This window comes from Lemur catta, chromosome 5, assembly GCF_020740605.2.
Source record: "Lemur catta isolate mLemCat1 chromosome 5, mLemCat1.pri, whole genome shotgun sequence".
Lineage (NCBI taxonomy): Eukaryota > Metazoa > Chordata > Mammalia > Primates > Lemuridae > Lemur > Lemur catta.
In genome coordinates this window covers 62,623,287-62,648,955 of record NC_059132.1, presented here as the reverse complement: position 1 = coordinate 62,648,955, position 25,669 = coordinate 62,623,287, and the positions used below count along the sequence as shown (strand labels likewise).

Here is a 25,669-nt window from a genome sequence, read left to right as displayed (position 1 = left end):
GAATGACAGGGAAGGAAAAAAGGTGACAGGTGGGGTAAGAAATGGGGCTTTCAATTCGACCTCACGTGAAAGCATTCACACAGCCTTGGGAATGATGTCTCCACCTTTGTATAATATAAAGGCTGCAGCAAAGTGATAGAGGTGGAACCAGTACAATAAATCATCCCATGAGGAAAAAAGAACTCCCTATCAAATATCCTTTTCCCTCCCATTTCAGCTGGGGAGGAACAGAATGTTTTAAACACATTTTCCTTAGACACTTAGCAGGACATAACCCATGACCTCTGATACACATCTAAAATAATAATCAGAGATGTAAGCTCATAGTAACTTATTTATGATTCAAATTTCCAATCCCGCCCCAATTCCTTTATTAAGGTGGAAAACTCTGACTAAACTTTAAGGGTAGCATTTTTTACTAAACTCCAGCCAGCAGATGTGTGAGGTGTTTTTCTTTCCTATAACAGAAATAGCCGTGGGTGGTTTACCAACATCACTCTGTGACACAGGAAACAATTAACCCTATAATTAAAAAAAAAAAATCACAGCAGGTGTTCAGTTGTACAAGAAATGGTCCAAAATCCATAACTATAAAACTGTTCTATAACTGCTGGCCTCAATTTACTGACCATGAAAGCAATAGAACTCGAGTGTCAGTAAGTCCTATCACATTGAGACTTGTAAAATAAGATTAACGTCTCTCACATTTTTGCAAGGAAGAGGAAAATCACAATAGTAAAAGTCACATTTCACTAACTAAATGACACATTCACTCACTTTCACACACAATGCAATGGGTGTGTCCCAGGCATTTTATCAGAATTTAAAACTATAATTAAATAATGATAAAAATAATGACAAAAAATTAATAGATCACAGGAAACATTAGAAAAGAATTCCTAATCAAAGCTAGATTGTGAGCAGACACTAGCATCCTTAAGATTTTATGTAAGAGAAAACCAAAACCAGAGACATCAAGGAACCTGAGGTTCTCAACCTTCAGAACACAACAGGGTCAAATAGCACACTTGATAAAAATACAAATCTCCACCCCAGACATATGGAATCCTAACGGTCCGGGGTGGGGGGCAGGGTCTGTGTGTGTGTGCAGTGAGGTGTAATGTGATAGAGAGAGGGGTACTGCTGAAGGTATCTATATTTTTAAAAAGCACCACAGGCAATTCTGAAACACACCAAATTTTGAATACTACTAGGTTGCTGGTATTGCCAATCTTTGAATTGCTAGGCCCTTTGTGGAAGTCATGCCAATGTTTCACTACAATTTCATCTCCAAGGTCCATACCATGGGACAAAATTAAACTGAAGTACTGTTGTAAAGCTATTATTTTGGTACTTACACTGATAGAACAGCTCCATAGGGCTGAGGTACACGGCTTTACATACATTCCCTCTGGATGATGGGCATATTGAAGAGGGGAGAACTACGAAGTGTGGGAAGACCAGTAGCAGCCACATGGGAAAATTGGTCTTGCCCTATCAACATACTTTCTCATAATTAAATACCAAAGTCAAATTATATTTTTGAATATAAACTTGGTATTAACATTTCACTAATGCCTTTCTGCCCCATCCCAGTCCCCAAATCATAAACATTCTGGAATTAAGACCAGTAAGAAGGACCTGGTATGTCATGATGTCATCACTCATGAGTGATTTGGGCAAACAAATGGTGCCATGATTTTCCTTTCAAACTCAGGAGAATGATAAACATGTAAGATAAAACATTGCTCTAAGATGAACTGTGGAAAAGTTCCGAGGATTTGTATGCAATCTCAATCAACAGAAAGTGACAATTTTGACAATTTCTTTTAGGAACATTACCAACAAACTCCATAAACACACACACACACACACACACACACACACACACATACATACTTCCTTTATAGTTTTAAAAGCAAAAACAAAAAGTTAAGTAGAGGAAAGGAAATAAGATCAGAGCAAGAATTAATGACACAGAAAATAGAAAATCAATAAAGAAAATCAATGAAAATAAAAAGCAGATTCTTTGAGCATATCAATAAAATTGATAAACCTCTGACCAGATTGATATGGAAAGAGAGAGAAAGAGATAACCAAATTATCCATATCAGGAAAGATATTCTACAGATATTAAAAGGATAATAAGCATATAATATGAACAACTTTATATATATATTAATGAATTCAACAACTTACATAAAATGGACAAATTTCTTAAAAGACACACACTAGCAAAGCTCACTCAAGACGAAAAACATGAATTGATCTATATGTATTAAAGAAATAGAATTTGAAATTAAAAATCTTCCCAAAGAGAAAACTCAAGGCCCAAATAAATTCACTGGTAAATTCAACTAAACAGTTAAGGAAGAATTAATAACCAATTCAACATAAAAAATTGAAGAAGAGAGACCGCTTCCCAATTCATTCTATAAATCTATGATTACTCTAGTACAGAAGCCAGCCAAAATCATTAAAAACAAAACTACAAACCAGTAACTCTTCACAAACTTTGATGTAAAACATTCTTCACAAAATTTTAACACATGGAATCCATCAACATGTAAAAAGCATAACACATCATGACCAAGTAGGGTTTATCCTAGGTTTGAAAGGTTGATTGAATATTCAGAATTAAATGAATATAATTCACCATTTTAACAAGCTTAAAAAAAAAGCAAGAAAACCACACAATAATCTCAATTGACAAGAGAAAAAACATTTGACAAAATCCAACACTAATTACTGATAAAAACTCTCAGCAAACTAGGAATAGAAGGGAATTTCCTCAACAAGACAAAGGGCATCTATAAAATTCTACAGCTAACATCACACTTAAATGCTCTCCCTCAAAAATCAAGATTAAGACAAGAACGTCTGCTCTTGCCACATCTATTCAGCACTGTTGTGGAGGTGGTAGCAATGCAACTGTCAAGGTCTGAGATTTGAGTTTACCCTATTATGAGCCTATTCCTCTTTCATAGATGCTGGCAGAAGACAGAAGATACCTGGGTCACAGACATAGGCTTTTACTGTTCACAGCACAACAATCTATGCACCACGTTTGCATAGATTCCCCCCGCCCTCAAAGTCTCACAGGGTGATGGGGAGGGATTCAGAAGGATGTCTATATACACAGTAGACTGCTTACAGGAAAGAAATCCTTGGGCTTTGGGAATCCCATTCTACTGTTTTCAAGGTAAGTAGTAAGCAAGCCTACTCTGTTAGAAACAGAAAAATTCCATCATCCCATGAAGTTGCTCACTGCAAGTATAACCCTGAGAAATAGCCTGGGTAGGGAGCAGTTACAGCACTGAATTCTTGGCACACCCAGCAAGACATGTAGGAGTACGAGAGACTCACAGAGGAGTATCCCCCAACAGCAATAAGGCAAGAAAAAGAAATAGAAGACATCCATCCCTATTCACAAATGACATCATCTCTGTAGAAAATAATGGAATATATTTTTTAAAAAAAGCTACTAGAATTAATAGCCATTAGTATAGCAAGGTGGCAGGATATAAGATCAATGTGCAAAAATCAATTGTATTTCTTTTCTTTTTTTTTCTTTTTGAGACAGAGTCTCACTCTCTTGCCCAGGCTAGAGTGCCATGGTGTCAGCCTAGCTCACAGTAACCTCAAACTCCCAGGCTCAAGCAATCCTCCTGCCTCAGCCTCCGGAGTAGCTGGGACTACAGGCATGTGCCACCAGGCCCGGCTAATTTTTTGTATATATATTTTTAGCTGTCCATATAATTTCTTTCTACTTTTAGTAGAGACAGGGTCTCGCTCTTGCTCAGGCTGGTCTCAAACTCCTGAGCTCAAATGATCCTCCCGCCTCGGCCTCCCAGAGTGCTAAGATTACAGGCGTGAGCCACCGTGCCTGGCCAATTGTATTTCTAATACCTGTAAGAAACAATTGGAAATTGAAATTTAAAAAACAATACCATTCACAGTGGCATCAAAAAAATATGAAATACTTAGGAATACATCTGACAAAAGATTATACAAGACCTGTACACTGGAAGCTACAACAAAATACTGCTGAGAGAAATTTTAAAAGACCTAAACAAATAGAGAAACATAGTTTTCTTGGGCTAGAAGACTCCATGTTATTAACATGTCAATTCTCTCCAAATTGATCAATAGAGTCATCATAGTCCTAATCAAAATCTCAGCAGGCTTTTTTGTATGAACTGAGGAGATTCTAAAACTCATTTGGAATTGCAAAGGACCTAGAATCCTAAAAAAATTTTGAAAAAGAAGAACAAAGTTGAAGGACTAACACCACCTGATTTCAAGTTTTGTTGTAAAGCCACAGTAATCAAGACAAGATGATAGTGGCATAAAGAAAAACAAATAGACCAAAGGAACCAATTCAGAGTCCAGAAATAGACTTACACTTACATGGACAATTGATTTTCAACAGAGGTGAAAACAAGCTCAGTGAGGAAAAAATAGCTTTCAAACAAATAGTGCTGGAACAAGTGTATAGATTATACATATGCAAAAAAAAAAAACCAAAACAAAACAAAAAAATCTTCAATCTATACATTGCTTTATATACAAAACTTACTTCAAAATGGATCATAAACCTAAATGTATAACCTAAAGCTATAAAACTTCTAGAAGATATAGAATATTCTGTGACCTTGAGTTAAGCAAAGATTTATCCAATATGACACCAAAACCATGATCCATAAAAGAAAATATTGACAAACTGGACTTCATTAAAATTTAAAATTTCTGCTCTTTGAAAGACACTGTTAAGAGAATGAAAAGACAAGCCAGACTGAGAGAAAATATCATATAAAGGTGTTGTATCAAGAATATATTTTTTTTAAATACTCTCAAAACTCAGTAAGAAAACAAAGAACCCAATTTTCAAAACGGCAAAAGATTCGAACTGACATCTACCCAAAGAAGATATACAATGGCAAATAAACAGATAAAAAGATGCTCAACATATTATGTCATTAGGAAAATGCAAATTAAAACCACAATGAAAAAGCACTACATACCTATTAGAATAGCTAAAATTAAAAAGACTGACCATCCCAGTGTTGGGGAGGATGTAGAACTAGAACTCTCATATGATGCCGATGGCAAGTAAATTGGTACAACCACTTTGGAAAACAGTTTGGCCCCCTTTCTCAAAAAGTTAAACACATACCCATCATATGATTTAGTCATTCCACTCCCAGATGTATACCCATCGGAAATGAAAGTATATGTCCAGTTGAAGATTTGTACATAAATGTCCATAGCAACTTTGTCATAGCCAAAATGAAAAGCAACCTAAATTTCCAATACCAGGTGAACAGATAAACAAATTGTGATATAGCTATACAACGTAACACTACTCAGCAATAAAAAGAATGAACTATTGAGACATGTAACAAAATAAATCAATCTCCAAATAATTCAACTGACTGAAAAAAAACATACAGGAAAGAGTACACTGTATGATCCCATTCATATAAAATTTTTAAAAATGCAAACTACTCTATAGCAACAGAAAGCAGGTATCTGCAGGCTGACTGCAGATGGGGAAGAGGGCAGGAGAAAGTGTTTACTGAGGTGTACGAGGAAACAGCAAGACGATGAGGGTATTTGGTATCTTGATTGTGATAATGGTTTCATGGGTATACATGTGTCGACACGTGTATACTTTAGTTAACTGCAGTTACTTATAGCTTAAGAAAGCTGTTTTGTGAAATCTATATTTTCTTAATAACAGAAAACTCATTTATCACCATATTCCCAGAAAGACCTTAGACAGCACTGTACAATAGCTATGAAAGTTTACCGTTAAAGCTTGTTGTACAAACTCCCTAAGGAACAGTACTCTCCTGTTTACATCGCCAGCTACCGTCAGAGCTAATTAGTTCTTCCCAAACTGAATTATGGAGAATGTGTTTTCCTTATCAGAACAAATTTCCAACCCCTGCACACAAAGCCACTGTTGGAGTCTCTCATGCTGAAAACTCCATCTTCCCTAATCTTATTTATTCACATTGTCTCAAGAAACTTGCAATAGTGAAACCAAAATAGGAAACATTCTATGGGATCAGGAACTCAACAAAGACCATAACCTTGCAGTGACAGCTCCCTATCGCTCATACTCACCTGAGCTGGCTTGCTGCAGATGACACCGTGAATCTCCAAATAGCTGAAGGTTAACTCCAGCTGCGATGAGGGGAAAAGGGGAAAGACAGACTTGTAATGAGGGTTTTAAAACATATAATTAAAGGTAAAAACGCTATAATTAGAAAAAGCCCGAGAGCAAATAAGGTATTGGGTATCCTCTGAAGGCAGGCTGGTTTTAATATCTCTGTTCATTCAATAAGATAGAACCATAAATTGATCATATTTTAGAAAAAGTATTATTCACTTTACTAAGGGACTGAACGGAAGCTGCATGTTCAACTTTTTGAATTTCATCCAGGGACAAATCCAAGGCAAGTTTTTGCACTTCTCCACTATTTATTCACTGAGAAATGAATGTATGAAAGGAACTCTCTAAATATACATTTTTCCCTTTTTCACTTCAAAATTTTGCTTCAGAAACTCACATTAGGATAAAGTCATTGTTGCTTTTCCCTTCTCTCTAAACTTTTACCTCTGCGTGTTACACTCTGACCACTTGGCAGTCATCCTTCCTTTTATCATCTTCCATAAAAATTAATATTTTCAATGGATTTAGAGAAATAAATCCATTTATCTAAACAAAATCCATATCTATCCAAATAAATCCATATTCACACAAAAAGTATTTAGGAATTTTAAATTGTGCTTAAATGAAACACATATAGTTAAATAAAATCCTCTCTTTCTCTCTCTCTCCCTGCATGTGTGTAAATAATGATTTATTTCCTTTCTATTTTAATAAGTGTCCCTTCTTCTGTTTTCCTCTAATCAGCAGTTCTTTTTCTTCAGACTATTCATATCTCCAGTCTCTCACTCTTTGCCTATTTTTCCTTGGCAATAGTCACAAATCTTTCTCCCAGTTTTGTTGCAGCACATGGTCCTTCATCCTGTTACAGCACACAGTCGCAGGGCATGGGCTACAGACAATGGGGACTCAGGTGGACCAATTTATTTTTATTTTACCCTCTCACATTAAACCTAGAAATGTAATGATAAAAGAACCACCCAGAACCAAATCCACAAGGGATTCAGTTCTGCTCTCTGGTGGTATTTTGTACCATGATACACTGGCACGATAAATCTTAGAGCAGAAAACCCCTGAAAAGCTTCACTGACATAATAATTGATTTTATTTATAACATTATAAACATACAGACTCACTTTATATTATCAAAAGGGGCTGAGACCAAAAGCCTTCTTCTTTGGAGAAACTTTATAAAAGCTAACAATTTGTATGATCAGAAGGAAAAAAAGCATCAAGTACCTTAAGCCTATCACTAGCAAATGGTGGGTTGGTGTTTTGCCAAAGTTCAGTGAAAATCGTGAAAATCGTTAGGTTGTAAATCCTATTTGTACCTGTAACATTATAACATTCTATTTGGCACATAAGTAGAAATTCACAGAACAGTGGCTAAATGTTAAATTTTAAGAAACAAAAAAGTACCAAGAAAATGAGCAAATAACACTGCAGCCCAAACATCATAGTACAATAGGCTCATCTTCCTGAGTATGTGGGCAGGGGAGGCAGGTCAGCTCAGTGAAAAGTAGAAAAAAGTAGGACATGGTCAGTCCAATTCTTCTTTCTCCTATTCATTGCTTGTGAATCTTTAGACAAGTCAATTTTTCATCTTACAAAGTTACTGTGAGAATTAAATGAGATAATGTACTTAAAATACACTTAAGGGCCGGGCTCAGTGGCTCACACCTGTAATCGCAGGACTTTGGGAGGCCAGGGTGGGAAGATCACTGGAGATCAAAAGTTGAGACCAGGCTGGGGAACACGGCAAGACTCCACCTTTACAAAAAATTTAAAACATTAGCCGGGGCTGTGGCACGTGCCTGCAGTCCTACCTACCCAGGTGGCTAAGGTGGGAGGATCGCTTGAGCCCAGGAGTTTGAGGCTGCAGTGAGCTGTGATTGTGCCACTATACCCAGCCTGGGTGACAGAATAAGACCCTGTCTCTAAAAAAAAAAAAAAAAAAAAAAAATACACTAAGTACATAAGTCATTAAATTCGAGTAATAAGAGTATAAGAGTATAGTTAAGCAGAGGCTTTGCAGCCAAATTCCTTTGATTAGAATCATCTATCACCTATGTGTCTGACCTTGGGTAAGTTACTAAACCTCCCTGTGCCTCAGTTTTCCTATCTATAAAATGAGAATAATAACAGGACCAATGGTTCTCATGAGATTCTTTTAAAGATTAAATTATTTACTTAAACAGCACTTAATAAATTTTAGTTATCATCATCTTTTTAGCAGGAAAAAATCCGAATTTCCTGTTACCATTCAGTCAGTCTTCGTCCTATAAAAATGATTTAGTTACCATAAACAAAAGAAGCCATTACTATGCCTAATTCATTAGCTACCAGTTCAATTTTTAATTTGCACCATGCAATAAAGGGTATCTCATAAAAAATGTTACATAGATCTTTTAAAGAACAGAATGGTGCCATGTTATTTTTTATAAGCAATACCAAAGTACATGGAGAACAGCTAATGTGGTTACATGAGAGGTAGTGTAACCTTTAAAGTTATGAAGGTTATTTCCCACATATCTACAGCCTTAGAAAAAAATCTGCCAGTATTGGACTGAAGGAAGAAGAAGTAGACTTGAAGAAAGTGGAAACTAAGCCCCAGTTGTGGAAGAAAAACAACTAGGACATGGAGCCTCGGGGACTTAAGAGCACAAAATGCTTCACCACTTTTCTTGGGATGTCTTTATACAATGAGAGGGAGCAAAAGAGTAAAAAAATGTCTGTCATCACGAATGTTAAGTGCTGTCTGGGGAGAAGGAAGGAAAACATAGAGTGTGCTAAGAGAAGTCTGAACACATTAGGCTAAATCATAAGTATGTAAGTGAGGTGTGAGTGTGTGTTGTGCTGGAGTGCAGGTAAGCGTGCGTGCGCGCATGTGAGAGTCATGCATATGGGTGTGCACACGAATGTGGAGTGTGTGTGTGTGTGTGTGTGAGAGAGAGAGAGAGAGAGAGAGAGGGAGAGAGAGAGAGAGAGAGAGAGAGAGAGAGAGAGAGAGAGAGAGAGAGAAGGCGGAAGCTCATCCATGCTTACCTTGGTGGGGATTCGCGCTGTCACAAGGAAGGCTCGGCATGATGTAAGCACCTGCAAGACAGGAGCAGCAGCATCAGTACAAGCTCCAACGAGTGAGCCTGATGGGCTTTGGCATTATCCACCAGACTTTAATGACACCAAAGCCTCAAAGGGGTACATGGCTTGGCTCCTGTTAAGTAAGAATAATTAAGTGACCCAAAACGGCTTCTTGGCCCTATAGAATTCTTTTTAATTTAAGAGTCTCCATATCAAGGTCCATATTGAACAAGTCACGTGTACAATGTCAAGATGAGAATTCAGTTCACAGTCCAAAGGACCAACAGATTTTGGTTGAGTAAGCAAGACAGGTCTCTGTGATATTAAAATACAGATATCTTATAAATAGTCACAAGCCCCACTATATCAACAAGAAACTTAATGAAAAGGCCAAGTACTCATTCACAATTCCTAAGTTACAACTACCACCCACATTTGCCTTTTTGCCTTCCATTCTCTGGACTCTAGCTGATAACTTTTACATACTATATAGGCAGCAAAATCAGGTTAAGCTTCCAAAAAATCATCCCCAACTTTGCTTCTCAATTGTGCCTCTCTCCATCTCAGAACATTTATGGAAGTTTCCTTTCTGATACTCAGCTAAGAACATATATATGGCCCATAGGCCCCCATATGCCCATAGGCCCCTCTTGCCTATGGGACCTTCACGAATACAAAAGGGCTGAACTAGGAGTTCAAATTTTCAACAGGGATCCCACGTCCACAAGCCTCACTGTCTAAACATCCTTTCTGCAACTCTGAGGTTCAGACAGGCCTCGTGAGCCTTTGAGATCAAGAAAGACTCTGAGGCTTCTCAAGTCCTGATGGGAGAATTGCCTTTTTTCATTTTCCAGAGAACTTCCTTGTCACTAAATCCATATTTAGCAAGTGATGCTTTTGTGCTAGTCTAAGAATGCTAGATTTGAACAAAATTTTAGAAATGACAAGTCAAGAACACTGGGTCCCCAAGTTGGTAAAGGACTTATCCAAGGTTGCACAGCTTTACCCACACTCAACCCATAGGCCGAACTGCGAAGCTGAGCGCAGGTGGGGCATCCATGAGTGTGTCTCCGTGGCCTGCTGCGTGCCTCTCTCGCAGGCTCCCAACCCCTCACACAAACAGTGTATCTTCCATAAAACCCTTCTTCAAATAATCATAGGTCACCGCTGTCGGGGAGAACTCAAGCCAGGACTACTGATGAGACAGGTGACTAAGAGAAGTAACCCAACACTGGCTGGGAGGGTCTGAGGAGGGCAGCAGAAAGAGGCTCGGCCCATTTCAAGACCTTTCACTCTGCACAGGATCCACTTTTACCTGATGTCATTGTCACTACTTGATTTTAGAGTTGACATGCTCTGCAAACCCGTTAATAAATGACTTCTACAAGTATAGACAACAGATGATATCTGTGTTTGAATATTCCATATGCTATGAACCAAATCACAGCTTTTCCCTAAGGAATCTTGTTTTTGTTGTTGTTGTTGTTGCTGTCATTTTAAACTAAGTCCCTGGAGGCAAGGGAATGAGACAAAGCAAAAGGCAGCAGAAAGGAGAGGGAAGTATACAAAGTGTGGCCAGATAAGTAAGTGGAGGTCAAGTGTAGCCCAGTAATAGCAGGACTGGCTACATAACTTGCAGGGTCATCGTTCAGAAATTATTAAGAATTTCAAGATAGTGACAACAAGGCATTAACCTAAAGTGCAAGGCACTTCTGAGCACAGTGTCCTGTGCAATGGGACAGGTTGCATGCCATGAAGCTGTCCCTGAGTAGCAGCTACCGTTTATCAAGCATTCCCCCATGTGCCACGAATGGGGAACATCTTTTAATACACTGACCCATTTAATTCTCACGACAACCATATTAGCAGATTAGCAAACCAAGACCCAGTAATGTAACTCACTTCAAGGTCACAATTAGGACAGAAACAGAATTCACACATAGCTTTGTCTATTCACCAAAACCTATGTTCCTAATCACCAGTCTATATTTACATGTTACTACCCAATCCTGCCTCCTTGTGCTTTAGCCCCTGGCAGGTCAGTTAGGGTGGGGGTAGGAAGGGATAGGAGAGGGCAGCCTGTGACCGGGAGAGACCCATAAAGCTCCCAGCTCCAAGGGGTACATTTCTTAATATTCCAACAGTTTTTTAAAAATTCTCTTTTTAAATCCCAAGTATGCCCTAAAGAGTTAAACTCTCCCATCATCTGCACTAGTCAATCCTTGGCTAACAAAGCAGTACTCAGGGAATTAAGAGTTTGGAAGCCTTTTAGGAAAGGGCGAGAGGTAATTTGGTTGCAAGGTTCAGTAATAAATGTCAGATAGAAGAGGTATGACAGTAAGAAAGAGGAATTTGGAAAGGAAGATCAAAGGGCACCAGAGACAGGCTTAGCCTGCGTTGCCATTTGCCTAGGTCTGGGGAGCAGGTTATGAGATCAGAACTCATGTTAAAGGATGAAATATTCACCTTCCCTGAACCAAGCTCCATAGCACACCTAGAGTCTCTAATCTCACTTCAGCCCCAGGATATGATCCCTCTTTCAAATGCTGATCCCCCCATAGTGGAACAGAAAAGAGGATGATAATGCTGACAGCCATGCTCACAAGCACAGCCACAGGACGCTGGACCCCCATTCTCACCATTTCTCCCTCTATTATTTACAAAACAGCACGCACATTCATCTGTTCCGGGGAACTGTATGATCAATCCCTGATCTTTGCAAGACTCTAAGTCCACAAAACCTCTGCATAGAGGTAAAATATTAGGCAAATCATAAAAGTCACATCCAGAAACATCCCAATTATGGTCATACACAGGGTTTTTAAACCCTTAAGTTTATGCTGTGAGAGCAGGTCCAGAGAAACTCATCATCTCACAGCTAGTTCATGGCACAGCTGGAACTAAAAGCTGCAACTCCTTACTCCCAACCTATTATCTCTTCACTCTCACCCCAGATTAGAGACCAAAAGGTCTCTCAGGTTTGAGACCAAAAGCCCCAGACAGAAACTTGTAGCCTTTTCAGTATTCATAAAAATTTATTTAGCTCTGCAAACATTCCTTCAAAGGAATCCACAATCCTTTACAAGTATAGCAGTGATAACAGCCAATACCTGTTAGATACACTGTTCTAACAGGTTTGCATACCTTATCTCATTTAATCTCCACAGCACCCCATGACGGAAACACTACTATTACCCCCATTTTAAGATGCAGAAACGGAGGCACATAGAGTAACTCGTGCAGGTCACTCAGTAAGTAGGTGACAAACTGGTATTCAAACCCGTGGCTCCAGAGACAGTGCTCCTAACTACTTATCCTGGCTCTCCAATTTCACCACTCCAAGAACCAGATTCCTCGATAGTTTGCACCTATGGCAATGTAGACAAGTCACAGAACTTTAACACCAGAAAGAAGGAAATAGGAAAAAGGATCATCAGAATGAGAAATGTTTGGACATCATAAGAAAAAGGACCAATCCCCTAGTACTGTGCACATGTGCACACGCTCTCTCGCCTGCATGCTCTATCTCTATTGTCTCTATTCTGTACCTGTCTATGTGATTCTACACACATACCTCTCAATCTACCTGTGTCTCTCCTCGCTGGCTCCCCATCCTTCCCTATGACCCCTCTCTGTGCTGTTGCAGCTGATGTCCGTCCTAATCATCCCCACCCCATCTTGTACCATCTCTCTTCCCTCCCTTGGGACCCTCCCCCCGTCTTCATTCTGTCCTCCATTCTCAGTCCTTTCTCTAAAGGAATCACTTGAGAGCTTGTTCTTTCATTTATGCCTTTTGCAAAACAACAGACACCAATCACAGAAGAAATACTGCATTCTGGAAGAGTATTTCATTTGTAACACAGTCACAGAGAAACCGCCACAAAAAAATAAACTACAAATGATGAAACAGTTTTTGACAACATTACACAATAAGCACATTGGTAAGTAAGTGATTACAAGGTCCCTTGTGTGAGTCTAATTAATAAGTCTTAAAGTCTAATCTCAGAATATGCACCCTAACAACTGAAATACAGCAGCCGTCACTAGCACACGGCACGGGCTGGCCATTCCACCCTTTGACAGTTGTTGCACTTTGGGGACTAACTCTCCCACAGCCAGCCAGGAGGATCGGATGACCTGTTTGTCTTCCCTTGACCTGCCCTTTCCAGAATGGTCACCATAGGGGATTTCTAGACAGAGCATTAAATGAGGTCAGTGCATTTAAAACAAAAGAAGGTTTTAACAGTGTTCATATGGATTCACTTTTTGATTAAAGATCAACTTTTTGATCTTATTATATAGATATATGAGGTTCTAATGGTCATTTCTGCCTTTACCCCAGAGATAATAGAGTTCACAGTCTGTGGCCCTATGTGTCAACTCCCTTTTTTAAGAAATATCTTAAAGGTGGCATAAGAACAGAGTGTCCTTCAGAAGTTGGACACAGGCCAAAATAATTTGTTTTAAAAAAGACGTATCTGTGAGGGAGCCCAGGCTTTGAAGGAAGACCAATAAGCTACAAAAGCTTTCTGCTGGGTGGTCCCCATTTCTGGTGGTCAGCTAGGGGCCCCAGAAACAAGGGGATGGGAGAGAATGGGGGAAATCTTCCAAAGTGGACCCAGCCTTTGCTAAGACTGCTCATTTGTAATCACAATAGTGAATCAATAGTGAAAACTATAAATGCTACTGTTCCAAGCAGAATTGTACCTCTTGCCTTATCAACAAAAAGTGAGCCAATAAATGGGGCTACATTCATACTGGGAATCCCACTGAACTCAGTCTCCCAGGTTGCCTCTTTGCCTCCAAAACTGCCCTGAGATTTATTTATAGTCTCAGAGGACTTACAACACATGGCTTCTGGCAGGATGGGGAGAGAATTGCACAGAAAAAGTCCTCTCTGATTTACCAGAAATAATGTTTCTTGATAGTGAGTACTTCCTCAGTGCTTGAGATAGGAAGCCTCTTAACTATAGGGTGACCAATTCTTCCCGTTCACTCAAGACAGGAAACGTTTTAGTGCTGACAATCCTGCATCCCAGGAAATCAGGACTGTTACCAATTTACTGGCTTGAATTTTGCAATCAGACTTAGATTCAAATTCTGGCTGTGCCACTGTCTATCTGCATAAACCTGATAAAGTGAGTTAACCTCTAGAGATTTAGAGGTAACAGCTGCAATTGAGCAAATTGAGGTGGCTCATACAAGAGGTGCTCAAACAAGAGTATTTCTTTGCAGGTCTGTTACTGCCATGAAGACTAAGTAAAACACAAATGCAGATAAAGCCCAGGTCCGGCATCTCGCATGTCTTTGCTAAATATCAGCTCTTATTATAACTTAAGTAATAGTCTCGTAGATTTAGATTCCCAAAGTAAGATTAAGCAGTTATATCTACTGGATTTTTAAATAACTGTTTTTGTCAACAGGACAAAACAAACAACAAAAACCACAAGGATATTGAGACTTCTCCTAGGCTGAAATTTTCCCCATACACATCTTTGACCTTGAAGGAGAATTTTCTTGCAAAGTTAAAAAAAAAATTAGGGGGCATCAGAGGGAGAATATGTGCTGAGCCAAAGAACCTTAACCACAAAGGGCAAGCCGTAACTTCCCTGCCACCTCCCCCGGGAAGGCCCATTCTTCCACTAAGGCCTTAGCATGCAAACCACATTTTGAACCTCTATAATGAATTTCCTCTCCCTTTCATTGAAATGCAAGCAGCAGCCCAGTTTCCTCTGAGGCTTCTTGGTTCAACTTTTAACTTCAAAATTGCACTTGGAAACATTTATAAAAATTGTCCTTCCTGTTGAGACTCACAGTTTAGCACAGAAGCCTAAATTTTCCTATGGAGGTGATGTATAATGATGTTGGCTATGGAAGCATCTTATTGCACACTTATTAAAAACTGAAATAAATACCTGTTTCACCATCTGAAGTAACTCCATTGTCTAAAGCCTACTGCTGTGCAGGCAACCCATGAACTCATGCCCTCTAAATCCACATTTTCTCATGCCTTTCTTTTAAAATTGGGCTCTCTGTGCCAAACATTCAACAAATGGCCTTACACCCCAAAGTGTTCTCTCATTTGCAAGCAACTAAATGATGAATGTCATTTAATGCTTTTCCCCTTTTCCAAACTCCCAGCTCCAAGTGCATTACCAGTAAGACCTCATTCATCCAAGAAGCAAACCTAGGTGAGGGAGAGAGGTGCCTTATCACCATGTGGAGAGTTAGAAGTGACAAATGCTAAGGGACTTAAGGTAAGGTCAGGGAATAAAACCTCTCTCCTGGCTCTAAGCCTCCTAACACCAACACAGCTATGATGGCCACCATTCTCTCTGGACAATGCAGGACACTTCACGCACTAGGAACACCAAAAAACACAGCATTTTAGTGCAATTCCTGGCCCCAAATTGTTTTTAAAATTGGAGCATCATACTTCACAGGCAGCTGTAGGACATACTGTCATTAATGAGTGTGCCCCGAGGAGGCAGTACAGTCTAGCTGCAAGTTACAGCCCGTGGGCCAGAGGCAGCACCCTCCCTGCAAGCAATTTTGTAAATAAAGTTTTATTGGGACACAGCCACACCCATCTGTATAATGTATTGTCTCTGGCTGCTTTCACACAACAGAGATTTCATGGCTCACAAAGCCCAAAATATTTACAAAACAGGTTGCCAACCCCTGGTCTAGTGATTTAGGGGACAAACTGTGGGGTTAGCCTGCCTGGGTTTGAACCCAAGCATCATTATTTAGTATCTATGAGACACAGAGCAAACTACTGAATCTTTTCTGTGCCTCGGTTTCCTCCTCTTTAAATTAAGAGAAATAATAGTACCCACACTTCACGGAGCTGTGAGAGTTAAATGAGCCAATCAATATACCTACAGTGCTCAGAAGAGTGCTCACACAAGGGAGGTCCTACCTGGTATCTGTCATTATTATTTACTTATGTTTCAACATTATAATAAAATTAAAATACGTGCATAATGGTATTAAACTAAGAAGAGAGGTTACCTTCCTGCAGTCTGGGTCCATGACTTAGGCTCTCCCTGGGATTCTCCCAGTTCTAAGACTCCTCCCCACCCCCGCTCTTTGGTTTGTGTGGACTTCTAGGAATGACAAGTCCGCAGTAAATATTTGCTCAGAGGAATTAATTCCTCCTGGGGACCCTGCTCCTTGGAACGACAGATGCTCTCTCAGAAGAGGAGCAAGAAGCCTCTAATTTTGGTTTTCTATTCTGATGTCTAGTTTCAGGGGAAGTCTTTATACTCTAACACCTGTGCAAATCCATTTCTTTTCACCTAATACATTTCTTTTCACGTTACGCAGAAATGGAATGTTTACATACAGCTTGTCAGACACGGTGATCACTTCATTCTTTCCACAGTGCCACTATTTCAAGGTGTAAGGTGTTTTCAAAGCATGAAAGAAACAAACATATCTAATATATTCCCCACAGGTGAACACAGGGGCCACTACATCTCAGATCCTCTTTTCAAAGCACTAGCTGACAAAAAATTCTGGAATCTGCCACAATGATTCTTTTAGAATAATCTATTTTAAAGGCAGAGTAATGATACACCATTTTTAATGACAGCGTTTTAGCAGCAACACACAAACATGACTATGCCTTCTTTAAGTGGTGGCACGACCATAATTCTTAGGATCGGGTCACCTCTTAGGCTAAGGGGGAGGAAAAGTCACTTAGCTCCAGTCCTGCATGGTCCAGAAAGGTTTCCTGCTAAGGTACTCACGTGTGGCAGAGTTCCTGCCCAGGCCTGTCAGCACTCGGTGAGCAGTGAGCAGGGGCCTCCCAGGTCTGCATGGGCATGCATGGGAAGAGACCTTGTCTAGTCATCACTGCCGTATTTAGGTTTTAAATAAATTCACAAACGATAGAGTCACAGTTATGCAAGGAGTACAGAAAAAATACAACATGACTATAAAGCTCATATTAACCCAATTAAGTATCAAAACTTCTGCTTCCCCAACACAAGGCCAGCCTGCCTCGTTTTGAACACGTCCATGAGAGAATCACTAGAACCCAATTCTAGACAAAAATCATGGAGATAAGAGGAATCTGGGGATGGGTGTGTCTTTTTCCTTTATTTTACGGTGAGGAAGCAGACTAGGAAAGACTAAATCATTCCTTTGCCTCTATTAGGGCTCCTTCTTTATTTCCAGTAATGGAATTTTAAGCAAAAATAAATTTATTTAAAGGAAATGGAGTAGTTCTCATTATCAAAAGAACAATCAATCAGAGCTCAACAGAGACAAAAACCACACCAACTGCACAGATGGGAGAAGCAGGAACTAGAGAAGAGTTCCTTCTGGCTGCCCTGTGCAACGAATTGACTCCAATCACTTTTTACCTCAGCATGACTTCTCTTTAAGATCCCAGACCTAAGGGGCACAAGTCCCCTGTCCTGGTCCTGGCACCCAATAAAAAATACACAGAGGCCGGGCACGGTGGCTCACATCTATAATTCTAGCACTCTGGGAGGCCGAGGAGGGAGGATCACTTGAGGTCAGGAGTTCAAGACCAGCCTGAGCAAGAGCGAGACCTGCCTCTATTAAAAACAGAAAACTTAGTCTGGCATGGTGGTGCACACCTGTAGTCTAAGCTACTCAGGAGGCTGAGGCAAGAGGATCACTTAAGCCCAGGAGTGTGAGGTAGCAATGAGCTACGATGACACCACTGTACTCTACCCAGGGCAACAGAGTGAGACTTGCCTCCCCCCCAAAAAAGGAAGTTGATAAATTGAACCCCCTTCCTCACTCCCCTCACCTTAAAAAATTAATTAAAAATTTTTTTTTAAAAAGACCACATAGAATTACTCAAAAGAAGACACCAGTGAGAGCTATGGCTTAGAGACAATGAGCACTGGCTCCTGGGGCAGAGAGGCTGGCTTTGAATTCCCACTAGACCACTCACTACTAGGCGTGTGACCTTGGGTAGGTGACCGTAGCCTCCTATGGCTCAAGTCTCCTCACCTGTAAAAACATGGAGACAAGAATATCACCTACTGAGATAACATATGCAAAATACTCAGCCACACCTGGCACATGAAGGAGTCCAATAAATGTATATCCTTGGACAAGTATAATAATAATAGCTAACCACCAGCTAAATGGCAGAGTTGGAACAAGAAATAAGTGTCACTTGTTGTTTACTGTAAGTCTATAGCTGCAGTCCCTCACCAACCTACATCATTTCAACTTGCCCATGTTTCCTGGCCTTATGTCTTCATCTTCTCAAGCCAAGGAGGCAAAAATGACACTTCCATTTTCCTCTCCTTTTGTCACATTAGTATTTTCATCAAATGAAAAAAACACACATTTTCTTTCCTTCTCTCAGAGCAAAGATATGAAATAGCCTCCCACTTTGCAGAAATGCGGTTGTGCACAGCAAGGGGCTTGGCTTAGATTTAATGCCATTAAATAAATAATCAGAGAGAGAGAGAGAGAGAGTCTTCATAAAATTCAGTGATAAAAAATAAGGAGAGAAGGAGAATAGAAGACTTGGAGTGATTATATCAAGAAAGCCAGGTGTGGACATTATTTATAGCAGTGCTTTTCAAACTAAGGGCTACAACCCATTGGTGGGTGGTGGTTAAACCAACTCAATAGAGTTTAATGAGCATATTAATAAAATAAAATGAACTGAAGTAGAAAAGAAAGCCAAGGCATTGCAAACAGAAAATGTAAGCGTTGTTTCATGAAATGTGCTTGAGTGATATCACTATATATACGGTGCTTGCCTTGCAAGTGCGTGTGCATGCACTTCTCAGTATCAATATAAAATGTACTGTTCACTCTGGGTACAGGGTTTTGAAAGTTTGATAAATACTGGCCCGTGGCACCATAGACTCCTGTAAGCATAATCCACTGTGAGGCTGTGGTGAGGCTGAGGTAGTGTGGTCAGATGGCAAGAACATGAGCTTTAGAATCAAGACAAACTTCAGGAGAAATCCTATTATAGCTTTGCCATTTTGTGAGTTTATGGGGTATTAGATTACTTTAAATCTCCAAGCTGCAGTTTCCTCATTTCTAAGTTGGAGACAATATGTATCCTAGTATAAGAAATACAGATAACCTATCAAGTGCTGAGCCACCGTAGGTACTATTAATAACATAAAAGAAGGCATTATAATTGTCCTTGTACTTATAGAATATAGCTCTGAAAGTGATCTATCGGGATAAAAAACTGAGACCTACAGAGACGCATGTACACTTGTTATTAGAAAGAGAGCCAAGCCCAGAACTCTGATCTCCTGATCTCAGCCTTGTTCACAACACATCATCTCCAGCATGTGGCCTAAGTGGGTGCAAGGGGAAGCTTAAACCCATCGTAACTATAACCTACCTAAGAATTAGAAGCAAATTTCCATTCTATGTGGTGATACGGTGAAACCTGATATAAAGGAAGATGGGCTTTGAACCCAGACCAATCTAAATTCACTTGCCACCTCCCCCACTCATCAACTACCTAACCTCTTATTTTTCTTACCTGTAAAATGGGTATAATTAGACTCCGTAGGACAGTTGTGAGGATTAAATGAGATAATGTGTAAAAAGCCTAGCACTACGACTAGCACTCTCCTAGACACACTGAACTTCATTCACAGGCGATGCTAATGCCTGGCTCAAAAGCTCTCAATATACACCCACCCACTTTCTTCATCAGGGGACAATGTGGCATCCAATCGCACAGAGCACTGGGCTCTGAGGATGCACTGCCCCAGTTTGAATTCCGGCTCCATCACTCTCAAGCACGGATGATTTCGGGAAAGGCTTCTCTGTGCCTCACTTTCCTCACCTATAAAATAAGGATCATAATACATATTTCACTGGAGGTTGTTGTAAGGATTAAACAAGGCAATACACACAACGTGCTTAGAAAAGTGTTGGTGACAGTCAGTGTTCGCGTCATTAATTGTGCATCCCTAGAGACTTGATGATCAAGAGGCCTTTTCACTCTTGGACCTTCTTGTCATACCCTGGGTGTGAAACCACTGAGACATTGAAACCATTTCTAGGATTTCTAATTCAGGCATCCCACTGTCTGCTCACAACCTTTTAATTTCTCCTTAGGAACAGCCTGTTAGAAACAGCTTGTTAGAATATGAGGCCCTAGTCTCAACCTGCTGGACCAGAATCTGCATTTTTCTAAGATCCCCAGTTGATTCATACACACACTATAGTCGGAGAAGCACTTGTAGCTAGTCCTCTACTCGGCTACTCCCACCACTACGCTTACTGCCCCCACACTGTCAGGTCTCTCTCCATCAGCCCTAACCTACACTCATGCCACTGAAACCCAGTGGAAGTCATTCATCCATTGTTAATACCCTCAGCCCTCGTGTTCCTTGTCCTTTTGTTACACACACAGAATAAAACTTCAACCCTGGATGAACCCTCCATCGCCGCCTATTCCGTGCTTGCAGTGGGAGCTGCCAAACACAGCTGGAGAAATGATCTAACCCAGCAAGCTGATTCTACTTCCTCCATCTGGGAAGATGACTTTTGCCTCCTACTTCACAGAGAAAATAGAAATTATCAGAATGGTATCACTTACCATCCCACTCCAAACCTCCACAACTGCCTGCACCTGCAGCAGCTGCAACCATTCTCCGCTCCTTCCTCTCCTTCTGAAGTGCTGGAGATAAACGCCCATCCCTTCACCTGGGCTCTGGATTATACCCCACCAACTGTCAGCAACCTACTATGCCTTCTCTTCTATATCTAAATATCCAAGCACATAGCCATTTACATCTAGAGCTATATCCCTGGATCCTACATACCTCTTGCAGCGCTCTTCTAACTCCCTCTTCCTTTGAGCTCAACTCCTCAAAAACTGAATCTGTACTTATGGTCTCCATTTTCCTGCCTCAAATTCACTCCTCTAGTATCAAAATTGGCTTCTGTTCCCACAACTCCACTGAAATTGCTCTTTCTGAGGTACCAATCACCTCTTGGTTACTTGGTATACACCTCCAGTGTTTACTTCTCAGTATTTTCTAACTAGATTTCTCCTTTGCACTGGGAACAGCCTTTCATGCTTGCAGTTCTCTTTTCCATAGGTTTTCCACCTGCCTCTCTGGTCATTCTTACTTACATGCCCATTCTCTGCTCCCTACTACAATTCAGTCTCTTCTATGACTTCAATCAATCCAAGATGATTCCCAAGTTCACGCACAGCCCAGGCCTCTCTTGGATCATCAGATTTATTGCTCTAACTTTGCTTGTATGTCTCTCCAACCCTTAAACTCAGCATGTCAACTACTAAACTCATGATCTTTCTCCCAGAATCTTCCCCTCCTCCAAGAGCTTCAGCTCAGTTAAGAAGCACAGCCATCCACAGTTTCTTAAGCCAAAAATCCAAACATTGTCACCTTCACTTTCTATCTCAGTCATTTTCCAATTTCAGTGCAGTCTAACCTCCCTAAACACTTCTTTCATCCATTCACTTCCCTCCATTGCCATGATATGCTATCCCAAGCCACCATTATCTTCTTCCTTGACCACCTGAATTAGCCTTCTAACAGATCCACTCTTGTCCCCTCAAATCAACTGCCCACTAGATCTTTGAGTGATCTTTTTATTCTGTGTGTGTTTGTTTTTTGGAGACAGGATCTTGCTCTGTTGCCCAGGCTAGAGTATACTGGCGCCGTCCTAGCTCACTGCAACCTCAAACTCCTGGCCTCAAGCAATCCTCCTGTCTCAGCCTCCTGAGTAGCTGTGACTACAGGCATGTGCCACCACACACGGCTAATTTTTGGTTTTGTTTTTGTTTTATTTTGTTTTTGTAGAGAGGAGGTCTTGTAATGTTGCTCAGGCTGGTCTTGAACTCCTGGCCTCAAGCAATCCTCCTGCCTTTACCTCCCAAAATGCTAGGATTACAGGTGTGAGCCACCATAACTGGCCTTAAAATGATCTTGTAAAATATGAACCCCATCATATCCCTTCTCTGCTTAAAGCTCTTCAGTGGATCAGTACCACTATGTTGGCCCTTGCCTCTACCTTCTGCCTCACTTCAATCCAGCCACACTGGCCCTTTGTTGGTCTCCCAAGGGGAGAGCCCCACCCTCTGCCTTAAGTGTTCTCCCATCCCGTCCATGTTCTACCTTCACCTGGCTCACATCTACTCATCCTTCAGGTCTCAGCCCAAAGGACTTCCCTAAAATAGTCCAGATTACACAGAGTCTCCCTTCCATATTCTCACACAGTATTTGCACATTTTCTTATGAATACCTATCACAATTTTAATTATCAGTGGGGTTATGTATTTAATATCTACCAGCCCCACTAGACCATAACTTGCCTGGCAGCAGGGATCATATCTGTCCTATTTAAAGCTTTATTTCCCAGTGCCCAGTACAGTGCCTGGCACAAAGTAGTTGCTCAAATATCAAATGAATGAATGCAACAAGTTTTATAGCTCTTCCTCACCCCATTTTCAGCTGTGAAAATTCAGAGTTTTAGAAGGCAAAAAGTTGCTGTAATCTATGAAGCTGGTTATAAAATTTTCTGTTCTCCTACTTCCTCCTGCTGCCTACCACATAATTGACACATCCTTCCTATTTAATAGTCATATCCTATAAGGAAAGTACCTGAAAACCTGTTGTTTGCAGCTTACCCACTTAAAACAGATCTACTAGCTAATTTCCAACTCTCCTGCCAAAATGAAGAGAAACAGAACAAGAACGGCAGAGAGTGTCAAGCACTGACATCCCTGCCTCTTGCCTACTATGTTCAAAGAACTTCTTCATTCACTCGTTCCTGACAGAAAGACAGGGGTCCAGCTCTAGTACCCTGCAGCTCTCATGGTCTGGAAATGTCATTTCCGGCAATGGATGTCAGATTTCAGATATCTGCTGGGTTTCTATATCTTAATTTTGCCCTTGATTGTACCAACAGGGCAAAAGAGTTAAAGCCACAAAACTAAATAATTTACAAAGGATGAATGATATAGTTTGGATGTTTGTCTCCGCCAAATCTCATGTTGAAATTTGATCCCCAGTGTTGGAGGTGGGGCCTAATGGGAGGTGTCTGGGTCATGAGGGTGGATCCCTCCCTCATGAATGGCTTGGTGCCATTCTCTTGGGAGTGAATTCTCACTCTATTAGTTCCCCTGAGAACTGACTGTTAAAAAGAGCCTGGGACCTCCCTCCCCTCACTCTCTTGCTTTCCCCCTCTCACCATGTGATGACTGCTCCCTTTTCACCTTCTGCCACAAGTAGAAACTCCCTGAAGCCATTGTCAGAAGCACATGCTGGCACCATGCTTCTAGTACAGCCCACCGAGCCCTGAGCCAAATAAACCTCTTTTCTTTGTAAATTACCCAGCCTCACGTGTTTCTTTATAACAATGCAAACGGACTAAGAGAGTGGGTCAGGGTACCGATGAGGCAGACTTTACATGAAATAGAGAAATCAGTATATATTATTTTAGTGACACTTAATAAACTATTTAAAAATAAGGCAACCTATCTTTTAAAGCCAGGGTACAATGAAAGTGCATGCTAAAGGGATGAAAGATAAAATAGAGTATTTGTTTTTCTTTCTCGAAGTGTCAGGTAAATGAAATCGGCTATGTGGAAAAGTGTTTTGCTCAGAGAACACAGAAACATCATTCATTGACTAAAAGAATTCCAACCGAGCACTTTGCCAAACAGCTCAAAGCTTCAAGATAAACTGAAAGTTCAAGCAGACATTTATAAGCCAGACCCAGATTTCATGCAATGGGAGGAAGTGAAAAGTTCATGGGTTTGGGCATAAACACTGCTGATGCTACGCCCTTTAATGCAGAAATTAGCAACCAAGGCTCTCTGCACAGCTGTGTCTCCTCCTTCTCCCTGCCTGGGCAGCAACCAGCAAACCGTAAGTGACCCTTCTCTATCTTTATTGCCACCAACCCCTTCCAAGCTTTCCCCCTCTCCTTCGCTTTCCCAGGAACAGGCTGGGTGCCCCAGTCTGGCATCAATTACTTCCTAGTGTGGGGCAGGGAATACTCCACCTATTTCTAAAACTCATCATCACCCCCTCCATGGCAGCAAACAGTGAGTGGGTCCTTCGCCCATAGCCCCTACTCCCTTAGAACAAGCATCGACCTGCAGTAGTCCAGCTCCAGAACTGAGAGGATCCCTTCTGCCTTCCCTGAGTGTGCTGGCATGGTGACAAAGAACTGCCCGGCCAGCAAAGGGACAAGCCCAGCCTGGAGGCCCCAAGTTCCCTTTCTCCCAGAAGTTGTCCACATATAAGCCCCTGAAGCCCTGGTTCAAACTCCCCTCTATGCGGCCCCTAGAGAGTGGGAAGGAGAGGAAAACAGGCCCCTTGTAGAGCCACGTAGAAAGCAGAGACTGAAATCAGAGTAATCTTAGACAGAAGTGGGGGAGGAGGCAGGGTTACACCAGAGTATGTGTCTTTGCGATTCTCTTGCTAAAATGAATTTCAAGTAGGTTAGCATTCTTTATTTCCAAAAAATATAATTCCCTTTTAAATGCACTTATTCTAGTCTATTCTTTTTTGTAGCATTTATCACAGCATTAAATATTTGAGGAATTATTCCTTTCATTCATTCGACGAATAATTGTTGAGTGCCTACCTTGAGCTAGATACTAAGGATAAAAAGACAGAAAGCTCTGCCTTCACGCAGCTTATATTCTATTGAAAGGAGATTACACACAACAAAATAAGTAAAACACTGGTATGCCAACAGTAATAAGCACTATGGAGAAAAATATAATGTGGAAAGGCAATAGAAAATGCTTGCTCCATGGAGATTGTAAAGAAGGATAGTGGGGAGGTGGGTGGCATGTTGAAATAGTTTGGTGAGACTTCATTATGATGCGATGTTGAAGAATGAGCCATGTATATCTCAAATAAGAGCAGTCCAGGCAGGGCACTGTGGTTCATATCTGTAATCCCAGTACTCTAGGAGACCAAGGTGGGAGGATCACTTGAGGTCAGGAGTTTGAGACCAGCCTGAACAAGACCAAGATCCCATCTCTAGCAAAAATAGAAAAAATCAGCCAGGTGTGGTGGCATGCACCTGTAGTCCCAGCTACTCGGGAAGCTGAGGCAGGAGGATTTCTTGAGCCCAAAAGTTTGAGGCTACAGTGAGCAGAGGGAAGCGCACAAATACCAAGACCCTGGGGCAAGAACATACCTGGGGCAATTGAAGAATAAAGAAGAGCTCACTGTGCCTTGAAGAGAGTAAGCACTGGTAAGGTCAGAAAGTAAGGGGAGGCAGGCACAAGGTGGAGGTAAGGGTAGGGAGCCACAGGGTTTGTGAGTACTGTTCACGCTTTGTTAAAACTGATGATGGTTCTGAAGGCCGATGCTGACTGCCATGTTGAGAACAGACTGAAAAATGAGTGAGAGGATGAGAGTGAAAGCAGGGAACCCA

General features: G+C 40.9%; 1 protein-coding gene across 6 annotated transcripts in view; it reads right to left on the bottom strand.

Moving 5' to 3' along the window:
- Positions 1-25,669, bottom strand: part of CARMIL1 (capping protein regulator and myosin 1 linker 1) — a 302,767-nt gene that overhangs the window by 172,482 nt on the left and 104,616 nt on the right. For 5 of the 6 annotated variants that reach the window (XR_006735315.1, XM_045551918.1, XM_045551919.1 and 2 more), the window contains exons 3-4: positions 9,224-9,274; positions 6,133-6,192 (exon numbers count right to left, since the gene is read on the bottom strand). Coding sequence is in view for 4 of the 6 variants with exons in the window: in XM_045551918.1 (XP_045407874.1) it covers positions 6,133-6,192; positions 9,224-9,274 (111 nt within the window). In the remaining 2 variants the exon portion in view is untranslated. Of the gene's footprint in view, positions 1-6,132; positions 6,193-7,858; positions 7,882-9,223; positions 9,275-25,669 lie in introns of those variants that run through there. The other variant, XM_045551922.1, reaches the window with a different exon arrangement.